We start from the raw sequence: 25,051 nt of genomic DNA, 5'->3' as shown, positions 1-25,051 counted from the left end.
ACTTGAACTTGTCACAGTGCTGGTTCCGACGTCCATCTCTTTACTCTCTTTGTATTTGCGTCTAGAGATGCCCAGTTTGGTGGCGGTACTTTTCAGCTTATCAGATCACATTTCTGACCTGCTAGTCCCCGCTGGTATAGAATTCTCTTCCATCCCCACAATAAAGTTGTTGTGAAAAAGCAATGGAGTGTACTCTTAACTCCCTAGAAAAGAATACAATATAAAACTAACACAAGCTTTCCATTCCTGCCGATTATTCTGGCTTTACTACACCCAATGGCAGACTCCTCTGCACCTGCCTTGGCCATGTCTTCCCTAAGAGTCAGAAGAGAGGTGGGGCACCCACTGACGTCGCATTGCTCACCCCATCCACCCTCTCCAAGCCCCACATTCGAAGTTCTCTCCTTGAACTTAACTCCCAATCTTCCTACATCCCTCCTCGCATTGGAGTAAAGAACTAAAGCTCACTCTTTTCCATACTCGGCTGATCAGTATATTCTAAAATCTCTTTTCCTTGCAGAGTTCAGATGGGTAAGTTTTTGGGTTTTGGTTGATTTTTTTTTCCCCCCTAAAACTTGCCTGAAACCAGTGTCTGGCCCTCCGACACCCTGAACCTCACGGCGAGAAGAGTGGGCTGGCCAGAAGGGTCGCCGACACCCAGAGCCGTTGAGAACAGGATCGGCCCCGGGAAGATACAGGCGAGCTCGGAGCCGGGAGCCAGGCCCCCCCTGGGCAGCCGCACCCCGACTCGCCGGCCCCCGAGACACCGGCGTCGGGATCCCAGCGCCTGGCAGGGACGGCGGTCCCCGGGGGCGGGTGGGCCGGCCGGGCCGAGGGCGCTGCGCCGCGGCCTCTGGCTCCTCCTCCGGGCGCTGCGCGGCCAGGCCGGTGGGTGGCGGCTGCCCGGGCCCCGGGGGATGGCGGCGGCCGCGCTCCGCCAGCAGGTGGCCCCGGGGTCCCGGCGGCGCCGCCTCCTCCCGGCGCCCCTCCTCCCGCGGGGGCGGTCAGCGCCCCGACCCGGCTCGCACCCTGCCGCCGCCGCCGCCCTCGGCCCTCCCGCCGCGTCCCCGGGGCCGCGCTCGCCGCCGCCGCCGCGTCCGGAGCTGTACCCAGGCCGGCCCGCGGCGAGCGCCCAGGGCGCCGGCAGCCCCGGCCCGCCCTCCCCGCCCCCAACTCGCTCCCCAACGGAAAGTTCGGCTCCGGCGGCGTCTAGCCCGGCAGCCGGGGATGAGCCGGGGTCGGGGGGCGAGCTGAGCGGCGGCCAGGAGGGGGCAACTTCGCCCGGGAGAGCGCCTCCCGCCCGGCCCCGCCGGCCGCAGCCCCCGGGCGGGCTCGAGTGGTTTTTCCCTTGCTTGTGCCTCCCCCCTGCGGATCCAAGAGACGGACCTTGGTCCCCGCGCTCCCGCTGCCGGGTGACAAGAGCCAGCGCCGCCGCCGCCGCCTCTGCCGCCGCTCCCTCTGTCCCTCCGCCCGGCCGCCCCCGGCCGCAGCCCCTGCCCTGCCCGCCCGCCGCACCATGGAGTTCTCGGAGAGGAAGCGGAGCAGGAAATCCCAGAGCTTCAAACTGGTGAACCGAGGTAAGCGGGGCCGGGCCGGGCCGGGCGGGGGGCGTGCGGGCGGCCGAGGGAGGACTTGGCCGCCGCGTAAACAGCCCCCGGCCCCCGGTGCGGCCAACTCCGAGGGCCGGGGCTCCTGGTACCCCCCCTCCCCCCGCCCCGGGTCCCCTCCCCGAGTCGGGCTTCGGCCGCACACACGCCGGGCGGCGAGGAAAGTTGTGCGGCTGGGGGTGAGGGGGGGAGGCAGGATGTGATTCCGCGTAAACAAGTCGGAGGGCACATCAGGAAATTAGCAAACAATGACACTTGGAGAGCGGGGAGCCTTCTTTGGTATTCCTCTCCTGTGGTTTGGCGGCCGGGTAGGGGAGGACGCGTCTCCATCAGGCCGTGCGGACACCCACCCGGACCAGTGGTCGTGGTGGTTTGGGGTTGGTTTGCTTTTTTCCTCCCCTCCTGCAAAAAGGAGAAAAGGTGGTGGTGGCTGTTGTAAGACCGAGAAAGAAGCTCATTAGGTGTCCAAGCCCAGAGAAGAATTGATGACATGCAGCATCTTTCCCGAATATGTTATTTGGGCAGGAAAGATGGTTTCAAATAGATCACGTAACAGTCAGATAAATATCATTAAAAAGAGAAAAACAAAAACAAAAAATCCAGCCGGTCCCTGACGATTTAACAGGTGTACACCGCGGTCTCTGGGCTTGGGTTTATTTTATGAGGGGAGAGGAAAGTTGAATAGTCTTGCCTGTGTTCGGTGACTTGTTAAAGAGTCTTTATTTTTCCTGATTTGACTTTTCAAAAAACGATAAGAATGTAAGGGCAGACAAAAAATTATGCCTATCAAAATGCATTGTGTCACTTTAAATTAGAGGCAGGTGACTTTTTCTCCCCGTCATGTCACAAGTCCCAATATTGAGTTTAGAATAATCCTGTTTAAGTGTCGTCTTTAAGTCAGCTTGAAGTCAAAACCAAACCAGAGAACCTGTCCACTTTGTTCCTCTGTTGTAGTATCTAGCATTGGCATCAGACTAGAGAGCAAGGCGATTGTTTTACCAACCTGGAGAAGTCACATGTAAGCTGATGAAAATTAGAGGACGATTGCAATTTCCAGCTAAGCTAACTATGGTGTACATTCAATAAAGCCTGCTTTCGGTTAGTCTGAAACTGATTTTGATTATAGACATTTTGAAGATCTACTCCTATCTGTTAACTCCGATTTAGTTTGGATACTGTTTGATGAAAAAAGCCTGGCGTAGTTGTACATATTCAAAATATTTGGCTTTGCTTTTTACCCTGTACAGTTTTTTTATCCCCAGCAGGGTTGATTTCTCAGTCATTTGTACTTTAAAAGCACCTCCATTTATGACTGGCCTGTTGGTCTGTCTGATTCATTTTGGAATCTAGGTGGCTTTCTTATTTATGACCTCAGGGAACTTACTTTGTTGTTCAGTTGCTCAGTCGCGTCCGACTCTGTGACCCCATGGACTGCAGCATGCCGGACTTCCCCGTCCTTCCCTATCTCCCGGAGTTTGCTCAAACTCATGGAACTTACTACTTTATCTTAAAAGTGAGATACGTTTTGTAAACCTTGTTCTGGGAGGGCTAAGGCCCCCAAAAGGGAATCACTGTTAAGAAGGATTGTCTAGTTTCTTACTTAAGCAATCCTACTTTTTGGAAACAGTTGCCAAAGTGCAGTAGCCTCTTTAGAGAAGCTTGTAAAATACTGTATTTTAAAGTCTGACTGACATAGCAAGTCTGTCTTTTTCCTTTTTTAAAAAAAAAAAATTACGGGTCTGATTTTTCTCTCTGCTCTGCAGGTGCATTTTTAGAACTTAAACGATTGTATGTTGAAGTGTGGTAGCCGAATGCAAGACTCGCTTACTTATTCCAAATTATACTATATTTGAAATAACAAATCAGTATTTTTCATGTGTGCTTGCCTGCAAGCTGCTCAAAGGCTAGGATTTCTCTGGATAAACTAAGAGTACCAGGTAACTCTAAAGTGTACTATCATCTACTCATGCAAATGGGTTGTGGAGATAAATTTGGAATCTTCTCCTGGCCTATGATTGGGCAAGGTTTTTTCTTTTCCTTATAAAAATACTTGTCATTTGGAAGAAAAGAAGCCTGGTATGTAATTGGCATTTGTGGACCAAATTTCCTGTGAAAACTGTGTGATCAAGCAGAGCTGTTTTCTAAAGTCAAAAGAATAGTTTCAAGTTTGTGTACTTCTCCAGAGTAAGCAGAGCGGTAGGGATTACCAGGGACTGCAAATTCTGTGATGAACTGAGATCTCAAAAAATTATGAAGTGTAGCTTACACATAATGTATATAATGAGATTCTCGCCTTTCTTGCTTATTCATATCTTGCAGGTCATTAGAATTCTAATTTTTGGCTGTTTTCTCACCCCAGATTATCACCATGAGGTCTATAAGATCTCAGACTTCAGCAGCGATGTTAATGGGGAGGCCAAAGAGACACAACCCATTTTTTTAGGTAGGTTCTTATGTCAGTTAATTTCTCAGCAAAACAGTGTGGCCATTTGCAATTAGGGGGAAGGGGGGAAAAGAAAAGATTGTGCCAGAATGGGAAATGTCTGCCACCGCTTAATGTATGACATTCTTTTCAAGACCTTTTATTTTACAGATTGCCAATAGATCCCTTATTAACATGGCTAAAAGTTGTAATTTCAGACATAAATGTTTATTAGTGTCTACACACAGTGCTAATTATCACTCACTCCCGGAGCCAGAAGCTGACCGTGCAGTTTTGTGGCTCTGTGTTCACCCCATTTACATCGCATATTCGCTGGCATGCTTCATTGGCAATAGTTTGTGTAATTGGGGTATTACATCTTTGACATCTGGATAACAGAAATTCAATTTCCAGAAAGCTGCTATTTGTTTGGTTTTTGCTTCCTCCTTGGGTGGGGTAGAGGATTAATATGCTGTCTGATGATAATGTCCCTTCACCACTGTGGCCTGGTTGCTAATCCTGCCATGACAAAATTAAATTAACTCTCCAGCCAAAAAGCAGAAGGAAAAGGAAAGTGTGATGGTCCATCGAACCACCTCTAGGTAGGACTGGTGATCACGGAGCCACTCCTCGTTCGTCCGCCCAGCTCTATGCTCACTTCACACCATGTCAGAGAGGGGAGGCCAGTCTCTGCTCTCACCACCCTCCTTCCTGACCCACCCCAGGGCCAAGTGGAGCAAAGCAGCACCTTGAGGCCATCCGACAAGAGTAACTTCGTGATGGATGAGTAGGTTCCCTAAAATGATGCCGCTCTGTCCACGTGTGGTTTTTAGTACAGAAACTGTACCCAAGGGGCCTTGCCCATCCATGCAGTTTGTTACTTGTGGACCATAAGCCAAAACGGCTTCCCCAGTAGCTCAGCGGGTAAAGAATCCATCTTCAATGCAGGAGACACAAGAGGACAAGTTTGATCCCTGGGTCGGGAAGATCCCCTGGAGAAAGAAATGGCAACCCACTCCAGTATTTTTGCCTGAAAATTCCCATGGACAGAGGAACCAAAAATGAAACAAATTAGGATTTTGCCATTAAGGATGAAGTACCTGTGAGGTCGGAGTGGAGGACAAATCATGGCCCTGGGTCTCCACTGTACCCTTCCCCAACACCTCCTAGAGCCTGGGTGGCAGTGTGAGAGCTGGGTGCCCCATGAGGAAGCAGAAGTGGGAGACAGTCCTGGCAAGAGCCATTGAAAGCAAGGGCCAGAATGGCCATGTCTCTGGGGAGAGTTGATAGGTCATTAAAAAAAAAAATTTTTTTTAATTGGAAGATAATTGCTTTATAGTATTTTATTAATTTCTGCTGTGAAAAGTGAAGAAGTGAGTGTTAGCTCAGTTGTAGCTGACTCTTGGTGACCCCAGGGGCTGTAGCTCGGCAGGCTCCTCTGGCCACGGGATTCTCCAGGCAAGAATACTGGAGTGGGTTGCCGTTCCCTACTCCAGGGGATATTCCCGACACAGGGATCGAACCTGGGTCTCTTGCATAGCAGGCAGATTCTTTACCATCTGAGCCACCAGGGAAGTGCAACTACGTAAATCAGCTATAATGTATACATATATTCCCTCCCTCTTGGACCTCCTCCTCCATCCCACCCATCTAGGTCATCACAGAGCAGTGATCTGAGCTCCCGGTGCTATACAGTAGCTTCCCACTAGCTATCTATTTTACACATAGTAGGTCTTTTGGAAGCAAGATGGGTGCTCAGATTCAGGGTACTGCCAGTTAAAACAACAAGGAAGCCAGGCAGTTGAGGGTTCTCTTGATCTTGCTTGAAGGAAGAGGAAGGGCGGGTGGCAAAGGACTGAGAAGTCAAATGGGTACTAAATAGAGCAGGGGTCCCCAACTTCTGGGATCTGAAATGCCTTATGATTTGAGGTAGAGCTGATGTAATAATAATAGAAATGAAGTACCCAATAAATGGAATGCTTTTGAATCATCCTGAAACCATTTCCCCACCCCAGTCCATGGAAAAATTGTCTTCCATGAAACTAGTCCCTGGTGCCAAACAGGTGGGGGACCACTGGAACAGAGGTAAAACAGGAGGGGAATGACATTTCTTCCACCAGCAAGCACCGAAGGTGTGTGGATCTTTCCATCCAGGCAGAGACTGTGGCTGCGGCCAGCACTGCTCTCAGCACCTGTTTTCTGTTCTGAGGGTCTAGAACCCAAAAGGTTCACAGTCAAGAGAGGTGCTGAGACCCAGGAGGAGAACATTCCTGGACTGTACTCTGTTCAGTTCCTTCCACTTATTCAGAATCCTGTATTTTCAGTTCCCTTACCTCGATCAGTCGGAATTCTGTATCAAAGCACCACTCAATCTAACCATTTGAAAGGAAGAACTTGCCAATTAGTAGAAAGAGGTGCATTTATCATAAAAAAGGAACATCATATCCTTGGTTTAGTTCTTCTCTGACACAGCAGGCTGTTCCCCCTGTCTGCTGGGTACTTGGAGAAGGGTGAGGACGCGATACAGTGGGTGGACTCCGGGTACGAGAGAGTGAAGGATGTAGAGCAAGCAGGCGCCAGTGCTTGGGACTTGGTAAGAGGTAAACTCTCCAAGGGGGAGGCCTCTTGGCTTCATCTTTCCTAGCTCGAGCCCAGGAAGATAAGAGAACATCAGTGCAAGGCCAGGCTTGCGATAAGTTTCTGAGTCGCTGTTGGTCACAGAGGCCTTAGACATCAAGAGACAAAAGATGGAACATTGTGAAAGTGCCTGGGTTATTCTCAGTCTTTTGCTCATTCTGGGGAAAGTGGGATATGGCTTCCATAGAACATTTCTATTTTGTGATCTTCAGGTCAATTTGGAAAAAAACAAAACTGGAAGAGCAAACGATTATGCAAACCTGATTTCTAGAGTAATAGTTACTGATAACGTATGAAACACAGTTCTGTTGTTGATGGTGTTATAAAGTGGACTTTTTTAGGTTATACTTCTTTTTTGCAAATGTCATTCATGTTTGCTTTGTAAATGGCTTGAGTCCACCCTTGATATTACTCATCGTGGTGTAGAATTCTGCATGAGGTTGTGACACGCAAGGGAGATTGTTAGCAAAACAGCAGAACTGTTTGACCTGTAACACATTCCTCAAACAGGGCCTTTGGCATGCTGCATGGGATTTTCTGTGTTCAAATGTCCATATGTGTCATATCTGATACTATCTGCACCTGTAAGATTACAGTTCATGTCTCAGGGAAAGAGAGCGCTCCAGAATTTGGCAGAGGTTCCCACCTCAAATCAATTTCCCTGGGATATTTTTAGGCTGTTGACTAAGGCAGCATATTCAGCAGGGTAGGATGGCTCAGTGGTGTGAACAACTTGACTGCGAGCTTTTTGAGCGTCCCTCCCACATGTTTAACTTGCTGACAGGGTCAGGAGAGATTACCCTGTGGACATGTGCTTTGTCCGGCTGGCCGTGATGGGTTGTTATGAAGATTTGAGTACTATTTTGGAGAAAAACAATTTAATTCCTTTTGATCAATGTAACAGATTTCTCTCTTTTTTTTGAGAATGTATGACAAAGTCAGCACTTTTTTGAAATGGGAGTGGGACTGAGGGCAACCAAAGAAGTGGATAGGACAGGGATCCTGCTCTCAATGATTAAAATCCAGCTGGACAGGGACTTCCCCTGGTGGTCCAGTGGTTAAGTCTCTGTGCTTCCAATGCAGGAGGCCTGGGTTCGATCCCTGGTCAGAGAACTACATCCCACATGCCTCAGTGAAGATTGCGTATGCTGCAACTAACAACTGGTGCAGCCAAAAATATAGAAAATCCAGTTGAACAAATTCAGGACACAGTGAAGGAGCAAAATTCAGTCATCCGAACAACTGCAGTAGTCTGAGCACTTCCTGTGTGCCCAGCATTGAGTCGAGTCCTTGACAAGAAGGATCTCATTTACCCCTCAGAGCAAATCTCTAAGAGTCCTCACTATCCGAGCTTGTAGACAAGACTAGAGGTGTTGGGCTTCCCTTGTGGCTCAGCTGGTAAAGAATCTGCCTGCAATGCGGGAGACTTGGGTTCAGTCCCTAGGTTGGGAAGATCCCCTGGAGAAGGGAAAGTCTACGCACTCCAGTATTCTGGCCTGGAGAATTCCATGGACTCTATAGTCCATGGGGTCGCAAAGGGTCAGACACGACTGAGGGACTTTCACTAGAGGTGTCAGGGAGGCTGCCACAGGTCTCCCAAGGGGCAGGTGCCATCACTGGGACCTCACCAGTCTGTGTGAGCTGGGAACACCCCACAGCACAGCATGTGTGTGTGTGTTAAATAACAGACGTGAGCCTTTAGGGCAAAAGCTGAGCTAGAAGGAAAGGATCACAATGCGGGTGGGTTGGAGAGTGCTGGAAAGGCGACACTGTGACCTTGGGGAGGGTTTGAATAGGCAGGGGAGCTGGAGAAGATTCCAGGTGGGAGAGGTGATGGGAGCCTCAGAAGAGAGCTGAGTATCACTATAATCAGACTCTAAGTGAGGGTTGCGCTCTGTAGTTTGGACAGTACTGGCCCAGCTGTCATGATTTTTTTTTTTGGCTGCACTAGGTCTTAGTTGTGGCAGCTGAGGTCTTCGATCTTTGTTGCAACATGCGGGATGCGAACTCTTAGTTTCACCATGTGGGATCTTAGTCCCTGACTAGGGATCGAACCCAGCCCCCCTGCATTGGGAGCACAGAGTGTTAATCACTGGACACCAGGGAGGTCCACATCCCCTGATTTTTTTTTGTTTTGTTTTGGGCTGCCGTGGGTGTGGGCTTTCTCTAATTTTGGCAGGCGGGGGTTACTCTGTAGTTGTGGTGCGTGGGGTTCTCACTGTGGTGCTTCTCTTGATACAGAGTATAGGCTCTACAGTGCTGGCTCAGCAGTTGTGGCTTGTGGGCTCAGTTGCCCCATGGCATGTGGGATCTTCTTGGACCAGGGATCAAACCCATGTCCCCTGCATTGGCAGGTGAATTCTTAACCACTGAACCACCAGGGAAGTTCAATCTCATGACTTTTACAACGGACCTGTGTGTAGCCTGGGTGGATGTCATTATTCCCATTGCCCAGAGGAAGAAACTGAAGCTCAGAGTTAAGTGACTTGCTCATAAGTAGCAGATCCTGGACTAAACCCAGGACTCCTGTCCCAAGGTCTTTCCCTCTGCCTGGTTGAGCCGGGCAAATCCAGGGATCATTGGAGAGACCTCAGCCAGCATCGGGGCACTTTTAGGAAGTATTTTAATGCAAGAATGAATTTATTATCCATAACAGTAGCAAACATTTTGGAAAATCTTTTTATATCTAGATTTTGTCCTAGGTTTAGTATTATAGTAGATGTGAAACATGTCTTTTCAGGTGTCTGGTCCCATTCATTTGTTTAGTCAGATCCGGTTATATGCTGTGCTGGCTGTTCTCTTTAATGTTGAGTCTGTGAAACAGCTTTCGGAAGATGAAGCTCAAGGTGCAGTAGGCCGAGCTGAGCAAGCAGGGTTGAGATCTCTGATGTTTTGAATCTTTCAATGACTTTCTTGACGACAGCCAGCCCTTTCAGGGTCCCCCGAATCTCGTCGAAGAGTCTCCTGAAGTTAGGAATCCAGCCAACCAGAGTAGTTTCATTCATCAAGTTGTCTGGGCGCCAGGTACCACGCTAAGAACTTTGCTTTGGGAGTTTTTTTTGGGGTAGGGGGGAGGGAGTCACACCTTAAGGCTTGTGGGATCTTAGTTCCCCAACCAGGAATTGAACCCAGGGCCACAGCAGTGAAAGTCCTGAGTCCTAACCAATGGACCACCGTGGAAGTCCCCATGTGGAGAACTTTGCATGTTATCCCATTAATTGTCCCCCAAAAGTATTATTCTTCCCACTTTGAGAAATTTGAGGTTTTCATGGAGTAACTCAGTGACAGAACCAGGGTCCAAACCAGGGTCTGTTGTCTCCAAAACTCTCTTATCCACGTGGTAAGCTTGTTGAAATGAACTCCCATGGGTACAAAGTTTGGAGGGGAGCAGAGCAGCCAGGAGCAGGTGGGGGATGTCCCGAGCACCTGTCCCATGTCACACCTCCTCTGCTGGCCTCTGCAGAACGGTCAGGGTGCCCTCAGCACCGTGGAAAAGCCTCTGGTCCAGATGGTTTTGGAGAATTCCTACAGCACTGATGCTATGTCTGGTTCTACTGTGGGTCCAGAAATGGTTTCAAAAACAAGAGCAAGCAAAGTCCAATCTGAGAGCCTCTTGAGGAGCCTTAAGGACTGGTGGCTTCTTTGAACATAAGTGCTCATAAGTACCTGCGCTTATGTGGCTGTGGGTGCAGGCTTAGTCGTCCTTGGAGAGGACTCACTTTATTGCCTGAAGTTTGAGAGCTTTTGCTGCTAGGCTGTCTCATACTTCCACTAATCACTGAGTTAATACTACAACCCCTCCAGAAGGTAGGTGTTACATCCCTTAGATGAATACAAATGGGAAGCTGACCTCAGAGGTGACAGCGACTTGCCCAAAGTCACACAGGAATTAGTAGCTGACTAGGCTTTAAAATTGGATCCTTTGACATCTCATTCTGTCCTCTTTTCCCTGTGCCGGAGCTGCCTCCCCATCCCCGCCTTCCTCTCACAAAAGCTGATCTTAACATGTAATTCATCATCTTACCCCATGCTCAGACACTTAACTGTCTTCTCATGGATTCTAGGGTCAAGTTGAAACCCCTTAACTTAGTGTTTATCCAGTATATCCAGTGTATCCAATCTGCCCCTAATCTCCATCTCCATCTTCATCTTCGATGTAACTCACCTCCCTGGGCCCCACTACCCCCCCCCCACCCCTAGCAAAGTAGGATTTCAGGTGAGAAAGGGGGCCCCACCGGAGGTAGAAGGAATGGCGTGGCCAAAAGCTTGGTAGAGGGGAAGCCCGGGACCCATTTGGGAAGAAAGAGACTCAGGTTTGTTTAATGTCTACTGTGGTCGGTGAAGCCTTGGTTTGAATCTCAGGTTAACAGTTCAGCACACCTTGGACAGACTCGTGAGGGTTTTCTCTTCTATAATGAAATGCTGATGGAGATCCTAATCTCTCATCCAGTGCCCCTACAGCACACAACACATCCTTTGTGGTGAAACACATTTTCAAACTAGAAAACACTGCATTTGTTTTTGTCCCCGTTTTCTCCGAATTAGAGGTTATCTTTTCTTCTGGGCACCTCAGCACTGAATAGGAATGCCGCTCTCCTGCAGCATTTACCGCAGACTGCCTGTAGTAGTTCCTTGTTTTGTACGCGGCCTTTCTGTGCTTCATGTCACCCTGAACACATCCCATGTTGACTCTGGTTGTTTTTAACCCACCTCTGCTCCTGTGCATTGGAGGATCAGAGAAAGTGGGACCTGAACTCTTTTTTGAATCCTTTAGAGCAGGGGTCCCCAACCTCTGGGCCGTGCACTGGCACCTCTTGTTGGACCAGCGGTGGCGTTAGATTACAAAGCAAGTGCACAGTAAACTTAATACCCTTGAATCATCCCAAAGCCCATGCCCTGCCCCCCCGGTCCATGGAAGAGTCATCTTCCACCAAAAAGATCCCTGGTGCCAAGAAGGTTGGGGACCACTGCTTTAGAAACAAATCACTTAGCACAGTGATTTGTTTGAATGCAGTAAGTACCCCACATGATGGGTACTCAAATCCATGTTATCTCCGTGCGTGAGTATACTGGACACTGATACAGTTGTGTAGGACTCTGAAGATGTGCTTTAAAATACAGCACCATCCTCATATTTTAGAGATGGTTAGTGAACCCACTCCAGTACTCTTTCCAGTACTCTTGCCTGGAAAATCCCATGGACGGAGGAGCCTGGTGGGCTGCCATCTATGGGGTCGCATAGAGTCGGACACGACTGAAGCGACTTAGCAGCCACAGCAGCAGTGAGCCAAAGACATGTCTCATTTAACCAAAGAAGCTTTGGTCGTATACTAAACTAGCATAGAAATTGGGGGTTTCTGATGTTGATGGGTGAGAGACAACTTGAAACCTAATTTTTTATTTTTCAAATCTAGTAAAGACAAAAAAAGGAGAGGCACTCACATACGAAAGCAACGACGTGTTGAAAACCCAAATTGAAAAATAACATGTTTTGCTGGCTCTGTAATTCACCGCGATCTTGGCAGAACTTTCCAAAGGGGCTGAAGATGGTCCTGCCCTGTTCGTAAGCCCATGTTTAGAACCAACTGGTTCTCGGGCTCCACTTGGAGCAGGTTTTCCTACCTGCATTTAAGAAAATCCATGCATCAGATGGCAACAGACCCTGGAACTGTCCCATTTGGATCCCCCGTCCCCACCCCCGATGTGTGCGTCTACACACACCTCTTTCTGTTTCTCCTAAAAGCTCGGGGTGGTTCAGCGACCGCCCTGTGAGTGAAACTTGTGGGGTTATAAGAGTTGGCTTTGCCCCCACCGATCACCACCACATCGCTAGAACAAATCTTCACAAGGGACAGACTCTAAGGAGGTGTCTTAACAGTTTAGCCTCCCTGGTTCCCATGGGAATATGGATTTTTTTCCTTTTGGAGGAAAAGAGTATGGTCATTCATAAGGGGAAAAAAGACTGGGGAACAGTGTGTTTCACATCTCAAAGTTAAAAATAGACCTAGGACATTTACGCAGCACGTCTGTTATTCTTAACAGTATTGGAGAGAACACTACCTGCAAAGGAAGGTTATGCAGTAGCAGGACGCTTGCAGGGACCCATGGTAATTGATGCAGGGGCACCTGGAGGGCCCTTGGAGGATCGCACTCTCCCCAGCCCCCAGCTGAACCTCCTATTGTCTCTGGCTCAAAGATCAGGACTCAGAAGACAGATTAAGACCCCACAGGAACTACCACCTGCCTGCCTTAGGCTGATTCCTGAGACAGCTCTTCCCACTTCCTATGCTTCAGCCACTCCAAACCACTTTCCACTCCTGCAGCCGCCTCGCTTCCCCTCTTTACTTCCTGCACTGACCACCTCCTCTGCTTGCAACCCTGCACCTGCACCATGCTCCCTCTTCTGTGCTTGGCTAGCTCTTATCCCTGAAGACTCCAAGTTGACGTTGCTTCTTCCAGGCAGTCTTCTTTGATTCCCCCCTCCCATCTCCTTCCACACCATTTCTACCAAAGTGAAGGCACTGCCAGTTTAATTCTCTCTCTCTCTCTTCCTGTGTCCCCACTTCGCAGCACCATGCTGGGCACATTACAAACATCCAAGGATGCTCAGTGAATCAGCGAGGAGCTCCACTTCAAATTAAAAATAGTGAGATCAGCTACTCTGAAGCTTTATCATTCACCTCTTTTACCTCCAAGCTCCCATCTTGGCTTCACAAGATGAAAATCTACGTGTCTGTCTCAGGAGTTACCTGGACCTCACATGTCAGGAGTAAAATACCCAACGGAACAGTTACTTTTCTTTTTTTTTGAAAATAATCATTTTTAAAGTAATTAATTCCATTTGTTTTAAAATTTCTGATTGTGCTGGGTCTTCATTGCTGTGCGCATGCCTTCTCTAGTTGCAGAGAGCTGGGCTACTCTTTGTTGGGTTGGTGCATGGACTTCCCTTGTTGTGGAGCTCAAGGCACGAGGGCTCAGTAGTTGTGGTTCACAGGCACTAGAGTGCTGACTCCGTAGTTGCTGTGCACAGGCTTAGCTGCTCTGAGGCATGTGGAATATTCCGGGACAGGGAATCGAAGCTGTGTTCTGTGCATTGGCAGGTGGATTCTTACCCACTGTACTACCAGGGAAGTCCACGGTTACTTTTCATTACACGTTTTTTCCTTTCCTATTAAGTTAATAGCTGGCCCCCTTTTAAAGTTGAACTCAAGACTAGGATGCCCTTGTGTATGTTCCTGCCCCTGCCCCAGGGTCTTGCAGACTTAGACCCCACCATGTGAAGGTATCCCTGAAATATTGCAGTACTGTGGCGCTGATCCCTGCCTGCCATCACGTCTACTTAACTGCCTTGTCTGTGAGATCTCTGTTGACCCTCGAGTCTCAGCTTGAATTCCTGCAGGGCAAGACTTTGAGCTTCCTGTTCCTAGGGCACAATACCTGGCGACAAGTAGACTCTGGGTTGCTAATTTTGGATAAATGAGTACCATGTTAAAACATGTTAAAATGTACTTTGCCTCCAGTTATCAGCTGATCCGAGTGGGATGGTTTGTTAAGCCGAGCAGGTTTTCTTGGGCAGGACTGCCTTACACTTTGAAGGAGGTTAGGATCGCACCCTCTGGATGTTAGCATCATAAATACACATGCAGGTCGAGAGCTTCCCACTTGGTCATTGTGACCATCAGCTTCCAGCACATGTGAGCCAGAGTGTGGTCCTTAGCATGCCAGGGTTGTGGGGTTCTTTAGCTTTTTAAAAAATGGTTTTTAGCTGTGCTGGGCTTAGGTTCCTGTACACAGTTTTCTCTAGTTGTGGCGAGCGGGGGCTACTTTCTTCTTGCGGTGTGTGGTCTTCTCATTGCGGTGGCTTCTCTTGCTGTGGAGCCCGGCACTCACATGCATGGGCTTCAGTAGTTGCGGCTCATGGGCTTGGGTGCCCTGGAGCATGTGGAATCTTCCCGGACACAGGGATTGAACCTGTGTCCCCTGCATTGGCAGGCCAATTCTCAACCACTGGACCATCAGGGAAGTCCAGGTCCTTTAGCTTTGAGTGGGGAAAAAGCCTGGATGCCCTTCCTTCACCATTCTCTCTCAGATGCCCTGAGAGAAGGGGGACAACAAAGACAGAGGCTGTGATGGACTGACTCAGCTGCATCACCATTCCGAGAAGGGAGAGATCAAAGGGCACATTCCGTTCATGGTCAGGTTACTGCACCTCCTTTCCACACAATGGACGGCTAACTGCGTATGTATCTGAGCATACATTTTAAAACCGGGAAGAAGTTGAGACAGGTTTTCTTTCAAGATTCCAGACAGTATCCTGGTAAATAAGAATTCATAAAATTGTTTTCTTAGTATTGCATTTTTTTCCCCCAGCATGTACAAATATATAGTGTGTTCTCTGAATTCTAAGGGTTTACAATGTTTTTTTTTTTTTTTTTAACTTGGAAATCAAATTTTACATCTGAAAGGTAATGGAGAAAACTAATTATGCTATCTGGTAACCAAATGTGTGATGGGACATTTGTCTCTGTAATTAACAGCAAGGAGCTTTTATAGTTTCATAAAATCGAATGCTACATCGAGTATTCCGTGAGCATTTGTTTGGATGAGGTGTCCAAAACAGAGATGTTTATGGACGATATAAAGTTGAACTGAGATGGAATGCAGGTGTCTGCTGTGCATCTCGCAGAATTTCTCATTGTTGAAATGGAAGCCAGAAGATTAATAACTTGACTTTGTCATGATAAAATAAGTAATGTGTTCTTGGAACAGTGGTGCGGCACATAAGTTACTCGGTAATTCCAAGAATTTATTCTGTTCCAGGAATAATATCCTGAACAATTTATTTTTTACAGAAAAAGTTGATGCAACATAATAGCCTCTGAAGTTGCTTGTGTGGCTAATGGAATTATATCTCAAATGTGACTTTACGCCCACGTATAAGATGTAAAGAACCCCACAAAAATGCAAGGTTAAGGCACACCTTGAAAGTAAAGAGTCAGGAGGTGCACGAGTAAAGGTTCTTCTGTGAACATTAACTCATTCTCCTCGCACATATATAATTTTTTCAATTACTAGCAAGACTTTAATGGGTACCTTAATAAGCGCCGTGTGAAATATAGCGGTGCCGTCGTTGCTGCAGGAGTGGGAGCTTGAGGTGTCCCTGTGAACTGTTTAACTCCTCCTGTGAGAGGCAGGGACATGGACCCAGACCTAATCCATCTTCCTCTGATTTCCTTTGGTCATTTTGGGCAACTCAAGTCTTTGACGTAGACCATTTTTAAAGTCTTTATTCACTTTGTTGCAACATTGCTTTTGTTTCAGGTTCTGGTTTTTTGGCTGCAAGGCATGTAGGATCTTAGCTCCCCGTCCAGGGATGGAACCATCACCCCCCCACCCCACCCCACCGCCACCTCCTGCATTGGAAGGTCCCCCAGGGAAGCCCCTATCTCGTTTGTTTTGGTGGGCGCTGGGGGCGCGGATTTCTTGTTTGTTGTCCTGGGTGAACTGGGAAGAGGCAGAGAATGAGACATGTTCCCCTGGGAAGCTTTTGTAGGAAGACACTGTCAACTGTAGGGCTTCCCTGATAGCTCAGTTGGTAAAGAATCTGCCTGCAATCCAGGAGATCCTGGTCCCATTCCTGGGTTGGGAAGATCCCCTGGAGAAGGGATAGGCTACCCACTCCAGTATTCTTGGGCTTCCCTACTGGCTCAGCTGGTAAAGAATCTGCCTGCAATCCAGGAGATCCTGGTCCCATTCCTGGGTTGGGAAGATCCCCTGGAGAAGGGATAGGCTACCCACTCCAGTATTCTTGGGCTTCCCTACTGGCTCAGCTGGTAAAGAATCTGCCTGCAATGCAGAAGACCTGGGTTCGATCCCTGGGTTGGGAAGATTCCCTGGAGAAGGGAAAGGCTACCCACTCCAGTATTCTGGCCTGGAGAATTCCATGGACATAGAGTCCATGGGGTTGCAAAGAGTCGGACATGACGGAGTGACTTTCACTTTCAGGCACCAAGTAGCCTCATCTGGCCAAACCCACGCACCCCACGGAAACGAGGAGAACTTCTGTTACAGATGTCAGTTTATGCCTTGTACATCAGTGGTGTTTGGGGGTTGTTTTTTTTTCCCTCCCAGCTTTCCTCAACGATAGCTTCAGCGTATCTGATTCTAGAATTAACCATTTCTGTACCCATTGGTAGGTCTTTATTGAGCAGCCCTTGGTGCCAGGCTGGGAGATTTGACAGCCCATAGATTGTGATAGAAAGACAGAGCCAGGGGACCTCGCCTGGAGGGTGAAGGGAGGTGACCCTTGAGAAGAGGACATTTAAGCAAAGAAGAACCTAAAGAATAAGTATAAGGTGGGACTGAGGCTGTGAGACAGTAAGGAAGTGAGAGCTTGTCCCAGGAGCCAAAGACCCTCCTTAGAGTAATTCTTTTTTTCTTTTATTAAAAAACATTTTTTTTTTTGGCCATGAAAATGGCATGTGGGATCTTAGTTCCCTGACCAGGGTTTGAGCCTGCTGCCCTCTGCACTGGAAGAACGAAGTGTTAACCACTGGACTGCCAGGGAAGTCCCTGAAGACCTTCCATAGAGCTGAAATGGGGAGCCCTCTGGCCATCCAGTATAGTCACTGATGGGGTTTGGATTCAACTGTCCTGAAGTTAGGCCTGGTTTTTTTAAAGCTATCCATGTGATTCTAATGTGTATCAGGCACAAGAGCCACCGCCTAGAACAGGGGGAGACGTGGCCAGAGCCAAGGCTGGAGAAGCCCCCAGTGCGAGAGCTGGGGCCCATCACCTCCCACTGAGGCAGGTCACTTGACAAGGTCTGCATTTCCGAAAGATCACCCTGGCTTCAGCATGGACTGTGGTGGGGTGGAGCACTGCTGCAGGCTTTTGGCCGTCGCCCCATCAAGTGATGATGAGAGAGGAGTGGAAGGACTCCTGAGTAATCTAGAAGTTACAATAAGCAGGACTCAGTGTTTAAGTGGCTGTGGGAGGGAAGAGATGGAAGATGAGGCCCAGTTTTCTGGCTTGGATAGCCAAGCTGGTGTTGTTTATCAAGGCTTGGTGACAGTCATCATAAAATACATTCTTGGACGTAGTTTTAAGGTTGCTTTTGAAATGTCCAAGTGGAACTGTCCAGTGGGCAATTAGATGTATGGGTCTGGAGCCCTTAGAAGTAGGATCAGGGCTGAAGTCCTCACAGACAGATGGTCACTGGAGCCAGAAGAGAGGTGGGGTGGGTGGGGTGAGTCCAGGACGTGTGTGGAGAGGGAGAGGCCCACGTGGGACAGGGTCCAAGAAAACGACAGCATTTAAGGCAGTGGCCGTATAAGTGGGTCATGAAGTTAGTTTAGCAGACTGTCACTCACACAAAATATCAATACAATAATAGTAAGAGAAATAGATTAGAAAGTATCAGAGTGTCTTGCATGCAGGAAGGATAAGTTTGTGAAACTTTGATTTTCTTGCTGTGATTCACAGTCCAGAAAGTTTGGAAGCTGCTGCTTACAGCCGCAGTCACCTCATCCCTGGCCTCGCTCAGGGAAGGCGGCCACTGCCAGTCTCCAGGTGCCTTCGGGCCCACAGTTTCTTGAGATTTGTGGAAGAGAAAGATGCTGTGAACGTCATACATTTCTCATCCTCATTAACATTATTTATACTGAAGATGTTGGAGAAGACTCTTGAGAGTCCCTTGGACTGCAAGGAGATCCATCCTAAAGGAAATCAGTCCTGGGTGTTCATTGGAAGGACTGATGCTGAAGCTGAAACTTCAATACTTTGGCCACCTGATGCGAAGAGCTGATTCGTTTGAAAAGACCCTGATGTTGGGAAAGATTGAAGACAGGAGGAGAAGGGGATGACAGAGGATGAGATGGTTAGATGGTATCACCGACTCAATGGACATGAGTTTGGGTAAACTCTGGGAGTTGGTGATAAACAGGGAGGCCTGGCGGGCTGCGGTTCATGGGGTCGAAAAGAGTCGGGCATGACTGAGCAAGTGAACTGAACTGGATACTGAAGATGAAACTGTATAACAGCATGTGTACTTTAAGTTGGAATATTTTTAAAAATTTAAATGACCGAAGAAACAGTACTGCCAGTACTTACTCTTGTTCATCCTTAATTGACCTTGCTGCTGCTGCTAAGTCGCTTCAGTTGTGTCCAACTCTGTGCAACCCCATAGGCGGCAGCCCACCAGGCTCCCCATCCCTGGGATTCTCCAGGCAAGAACACTGGAGTGGGTTGCCATTTCCTTCTCCAATGCATGAAACTGAAAAGTGAAAGTGAAGTTGCTCAGTCGTGCCCGACTCTTAGCGACCCCATGGACTGCAGCCTACCAGGCTCCTCCCTCCATGGGATTTTCCAGGCAAGAGTACTGGAGTGGGGTGCCATTGCCTTCTCCGTAATTGACCTTATATGATATGTAAGTTAATATTTAAGTCAGTAGGGGCAATGTGCAGTTCTGTACTAGCGTTCTTTAAGAGTTTTCTGTGCAGCAGAGCAGAGGGTCAAGATTTCAGGTTATATGGAAACAGATTGTCTCTTTCCAGACAGTCAATTATGAACATTTTATTTCTGATTAAACGAGGGCAAGATTTTGTTTATACTTCTCTTGGAAAATGAAAGCAGCTCTTGTTCTGCAGTCTTGTTATATTTTTCCTGTGTGTGTTGTCAGCCTTTGAAGACTTTTGCCTTATGTCTCAGAGAACCATGAGCACAAATAAATTCTCATCGTTTGTAGGACTAACAGGACTCACATGAGCCCTGTTTTGAATTTAAAGGACATTTCTGAGCTGCCTTCTTAGTTTGAAACCGCACAACTAAGTTGGACTCCATAGAGATAGTGTGGTCCAAAGATTTCATTGTTTTCACCATGTGTACTAAGATAAGTGGGTGGTTAAGGTGCTGACGACCCCATGCAGCGCCCAGCGCAGGTCTCTACAGCTTCCTGGATGCAGGGCAGTGGGCTTCATGGGTGGAGCCCTTCCTGCCGGCCAGCTGGTCAGTTCCCTGCCCATCCTGGTAGAACAGTGAGGCTCATGGACCTTGGAGCGTGATGGGTCTCGAATGTCTAAACTCAAAGTCTCTGTTTTCTCCTGGGGAAGATGTATTCATCAACCTCTGAACCTCTTAGTTTGTGATTAGGTAGGCAGTGTGCTTGCCCAAGGGCCCCGTACATAGCAAGTGGTGGTCCGTAAATGGTGACTCTAACCCTTTTCCTCCTAAGCACGTCCAAATTCCTTTAAAAAACACCATAGCTTGGGACTTCCCTGGTGATCTGATGGTTAAGAATCTGCCTGGAAATGCAGGGGACGTGAATTAGATCCCTGGTTGGGGAACTAAGATCCCACAGGCTATGGGGCAACCAAGCTCACGTACTGAAACTAGAGAAACCGTGTTTTGTAACTAGAAAGTCTGTGCATCAGAACAAGGGCAGTCGTTACATGGTGCAGCAAAGATCCAGCGAGCTGCAACTGAGACCAGATGCAGCCAAAATAAATGTTAAATAAAAAAACAACAACCATGGTTTGTAAGCTTCAAGAGAAAATCATCTTAGGCCTGAACCCCTGGATTTCAAAGTGCACCCTAGGCAGCCCCTTCCTTCCCTGACTTCCTTTTGGCCACCTACTTCCCACTCCTGCCCAGCTTCATCAAAGAAGATTTTTTTAAGTCCAAAACTGTTTCCACCAGTTGCCTTATACCCAACTTTACAATCCAACAGGGAAAAGAATGTACATAATTCTTACAGATTATTTTTTTTCTTACAGAAATTAATACATATTCATTTCAAAATCATTTTTTACAGTTTTCATTTATAAAGTTGAGAACAAGATATAAAATTTAAAAAGTCCTGTCCCAGTCACCCTCTCCAGCAATAACCATAGAGTATGTGTAAAAAATACAGGCATGTGTGTTACAAAAAGGAGAATGGGGCTTTCCCTGGTGGCGCAGTGGATAAGAATCCACCTGCCAACTCAGGGGACATAGGTTCGATAATCCCTGGTCCAGGAGGATTCCACATTCTATGGAGCAGCTAAGCCCATGCACCACAACTACTGAGCCCTCGCTGTAGAGCCTGTGAGCTGCAGCTCCTGAAGCCCGTGCGCCCTAGAGTCCATGCTCCACAGCTAGAGAAGCCACTGCAGTGAGAAACCAGAGCACCACAGCTAGAGAGTAGCCCCCGCTCTCTGCAACTAGAGGAAGCCTGCACACAATAACTAAGACCCAGCACAGCCAAAAATGAATGGAAAATAAACTAACCATTTAAAAAAGGAAAATAGAATTATCCTGTATAATGTTTTGTAATTTTTTTTTTTTTTGCTTAACCAAATCTCCATCTGTTCCACACAGGTTGAGTGCCTAGTTTAAGCCAGGCAGGCTCTGACTATCCAGTATTGAAGGAAATAATCATGGTCTCAGCCTTCATGGAGTTTATAGGATAATCCTGCACTTATTTCCAAATGACTGTAAAAAGGTCCGCTTCATCCTTTTCAGACATGTAAAGATACACTGTAATCTCAGTCTATAGATACGTCATAATTCACTTATCTAATACTCACTGATTGATGTCTGGGTGGTTTGCGATGTCTCACTAGTGAAAATGATGCTACCGTGTATGTTCTTTTAAGTATGTCATAAATACTTGTCTAAATGTTTCTGTAGGATAAATGCCTATGAGTGGAATTGCTGAATTTTCCCGAAAAGGACCCATACCTGCAGCCTATGAGAGGGACTGTAACCCTACACCTTCATCAAAAATGGGCTTTTTGAATCTCTTTGTCATTGTTTAGTCACTAAATCATGTCCAACTCTTGCAACCCCATGGACTGTAGCCTTCTAGGCTCCTCTGTCCATGGGATTTCCCAGGAAAGAATACCAGAGTGGTTGCCATTTCCTTCTCCAGGGGATCTTCCCAACCCAGGGATCAAAATCGAGTCTCTTGCTTGGCAAGTGGATTTTTTACCATTACACCATCTGGGACGCCCTGTGAATCTATTGCTAAGTCACTTCAGTTGTGTCTGACTCTGTGTGACCCCATGGACGGCAGCCCACCAGGCTCCCCCGTCCCTGGGATTCTCCAAACAAGAACCCTGGAGTGGGTTGCCCTTTCCTTCTCCAATGCATGAAAGTGAAAAGTGAAAGTGAAGTCGCTCAGTCGTGTCCGACTCTTAGCGACCCCATGGACTACAGCCTACCAGGCTCCTCTGCCCATGGGATTTTCCAGGCAAGAGTACTAGAGTCGGGTGCCATTGCCTTGTCCGTATGAATCTATAGTCTTTGCCAAATTAATAGACAAAGAATTTCACATTGTGTAATTTTTGTTACATCAGTCATTAGGGACATTAAGAGCTTTGAACTATTTATTTCCCTTGTGAATTTCATGTTCCTGCCTTGTGCCCATTTCCCATTGTTAGTAGGTGTGTGTCGTCATCTTCTTCACTGATGTGTAAGACCTCTCCTGTACATTTGGGATCTGAACTCTTTGGTTTGATTATTCCTTAACATTATTTGAAGTGGTGGTTTCTGACCTACTCACTTAATGTGGCTGGAGTTACAGTCCATGTCTGATGAAGGAACATTCGATTGGGAGGCCATGCTCTATTTGTTATAAAATCAAATTTTTCCTTGTTATAAGTACATTTGGGGAAGAGAAAAGTAGATAAACTCTCTGAATTGGTTGGATAGTTCTAGTGGTATCCTATTGCTTTCTTCATTGATGTCCTGTCATTTTCAGGGTAAAGTAAAAACATCAAGGTCCCTGTGTTCTCTGTTTTGCGCATTCAGTGATCATTCAGTCCAGCTAATCAGCTTCTCACCACGGCCTGCCTGGTTTCTCCTCTGCCTCCAGTGCTCTTCCCTCTTCTCTCCCTCAGAGCGCCCATGGACTTGCTGACCACATGTTCTTCACCAACTCAGGTCTTTCTGTCTTCATGGAGTCAGCTGTAATCCTCACAAAGAGATCTCGTCAATTCCCAAAAACGCTCATAATTTAGGCATCATCCAAGGCGTTTATCCTGTGTTCTGTCAGTTTGATCGGTCTGATCATGCTATAAATGTATTCCTAGAGCACGTAGCTGGGGACAGTCATACGCAACAGCCCTTTGCCTTCTGTAACGGTTCTGAGTTGGGACCATGGGGCCCTGGGTTGTTCCATGGAGATAGGGATCTGCATATTTCGGTGGGCTCAAAGCAGAGGATACTTGGATTTGTTTTTTTGGATAAAGCATGAAGCCATCAAAGAAAATTGTTCCTTCATCCCCTTTTAGGGCTTTGCCCCTAAACTTCTCATGGATGCTTTTTCTACTTTGTCTGTAGATGTTCTTTGAGGGACATACTTTTTAAAATTTATTTTTAATTGGAGGATAATTGTTTTACAATGTTGTGTTAGTTTCTGGTGTACAGTGAAGTCAGCCATATGTATGCATATATCCCCTCCCTCCTGGACCTCTCTCCCACCCCACCCTGATCCCACCTCTCTAACCTCTCTAGGTCATCACAGCACTGAGCTGAGTGAGCTCTCCATGCTGTACAGCAGCTTCCCACCAGCTATCAGCTTTACACGCGGTAATGTGCATGTCAGTGTTACTCTCTCAATTCGTCCCACTGAGGGACACATTTGAGAAGCAGCATGACAGCCCGTGTTGATTCATGTCCTGGTATTTCTTTGCTCCCCTGGCCCTTCTTACCCATCTCAAGCCCTTCTTCCCCTTTCTGCTTTGCAGGCCCATTTTCCCAGCCTGGACCCATGGCATTCTGTCTTGGGACCTGTCTTGGCATCACTTCCTCAGCCTCAGTTAAAAAAAGCTCCTGCCTCCCATGCTGGCTATGGGTGTCCCAGGCTGGGTGAGCTTGCCCACGTGTCAGGAGAGAGGCCCTGGGTCCTCGAAATCCTTGTGCGTTCATCTGGGTTCCAAGCGAGGCTGTAAACTCCCGGAGGGGAGAGATGGTATCTTGTCTTTCTTGTCTTTTTCTTTCTTTGGTCCTACAGAAAACTCATATTTAGTAGTGGTAGTACAGTAAATATTTATTGAATAGATGAATGAACCTGATGTTATCTAAACAGATTTGTAAGGAACTTCGTCTTTTCAATGAAAACACCATCTATGCCCTGGGCTACTTAATTATATTCCACCTAACACTTCAGTTGAACAGGAGGGTCCCCCAGCACGTGGCAGCAGGCATGTGGGTTAACTCCCCCTATCAACACATTTGATTCCACCAGTTCACTGATCCTGCAGCCGAGGTTTGCATCCTTCTTTCTCAGTGGCATTTAGACTACACAGTGTTCTCAGCTGGACTCCAAGGACTGTTTTGGGAATGCAGGTTCTGACACATTCTCTTCAGTAGATCTTGGCTCCTCTTTATTTGGGGGATTCCACTTCAGATTGCTTCGGAACAAAGGGTTCACTTTGGCAGCCATCACTCTGTTCTCTATGCTTTTCAGACCCTTCTTACCATTAGCACCCCCAGACCTGCGTGTCCCTGGTGAACGTGGCTGCCACCCCCAGGGACAGCCTGTCAGGTCCTTGATAGTGTCTGCAAGTCAGCTCAGGTTTGGGGCAATGATGCTAACCCGGGTCTTCTGAGAGTGCAGAGTCCACTGCAGGTGCCTGGCTATTCAACTCACGTGTCGAGCATTGTGGTGGAGAGAGCTGCTGTGTGGTCTTGATGGGCCCTGCTTCCTTTTTTCCTGCTCTTTTTCTCACTGCTGTCATTTGACAGGTCGGAGTTCAGCCTTTTCTACAATACAGCTCCATGCCAGCTTCTGCTAGTGTTTGAGAAGGAGGTACTTGCATTGTTCAATATAAATCATGGTTATCTCAGTATTTCTCACTGATAAACTCAACTTTTTTCTGTTTAACTACCATTACCTGCAAAATGCAAGGAGTTTTTTTGTTTGTTCGTTTGCAGTGAATTGTAAACCTTTTTATAGGGCTGCACTCTGTGGTTTTTGGAGTCTTAGTTCCTCAACTGGGGATCGAACCCTGGGCCCACAGCAGTGAAAGTCCCGAGTCTTAACCACTGGACCGCCAGGAAGTTCCGTTAGAAGGCCTTTTCCAAAAAGGATGTTCACAGTGGTATGCAGCCATTGCCACTGTTCCCAGCACTTTTCAACATCCCAGACAGGAGGCATCCTTAGTGCCACTCCTTCGGCACATCTTCTCAGAGGTTCCTCCTCTGTTTCTAGAACTGGAGGGGTCAGCTCTTTAGACCATAACATTGCCCAGCCTCCTGCCTAGAAGCTACAGTTTGAGGCCACTTTTTCCTATGGATAATGAACAGTGTTCGTGATAACCCGTCAAGTGTTTGAAGAGGAGTCACTCAGTAGCTATTTGTCTCTGAGAGAAATGACCCAACTTCTTTAACCTTTCTTTGATCC

At 47.6% G+C, this 25,051-nt stretch overlaps 1 protein-coding gene across 12 annotated transcripts in view; it reads left to right on the top strand.

Moving 5' to 3' along the window:
* Positions 1-1,491: 1,491 nt before the first annotated feature.
* Positions 1,492-25,051, top strand: part of BEND7 (BEN domain containing 7) — an 87,186-nt gene continuing 63,626 nt past the window's right edge. For 8 of the 12 annotated variants that reach the window (XM_061436078.1, XM_061436084.1, XM_061436081.1 and 5 more), the window contains exons 1-2: positions 1,492-1,577; positions 3,967-4,050. In XM_061436078.1, the coding sequence (XP_061292062.1) occupies positions 1,517-1,577; positions 3,967-4,050 (145 nt within the window). In that variant the 5' untranslated portion in view covers positions 1,492-1,516. The other 4 variants (XM_061436085.1, XM_061436087.1, XM_061436086.1 and 1 more) reach the window with 3 other exon arrangements.

Source organism: Bos javanicus, chromosome 13 (genome assembly GCF_032452875.1).
Source record: "Bos javanicus breed banteng chromosome 13, ARS-OSU_banteng_1.0, whole genome shotgun sequence".
Lineage (NCBI taxonomy): Eukaryota > Metazoa > Chordata > Mammalia > Artiodactyla > Bovidae > Bos > Bos javanicus.
Note: the sequence above shows the minus strand (reverse complement) of the source record. Positions and strands in the feature narration are given on the sequence as shown.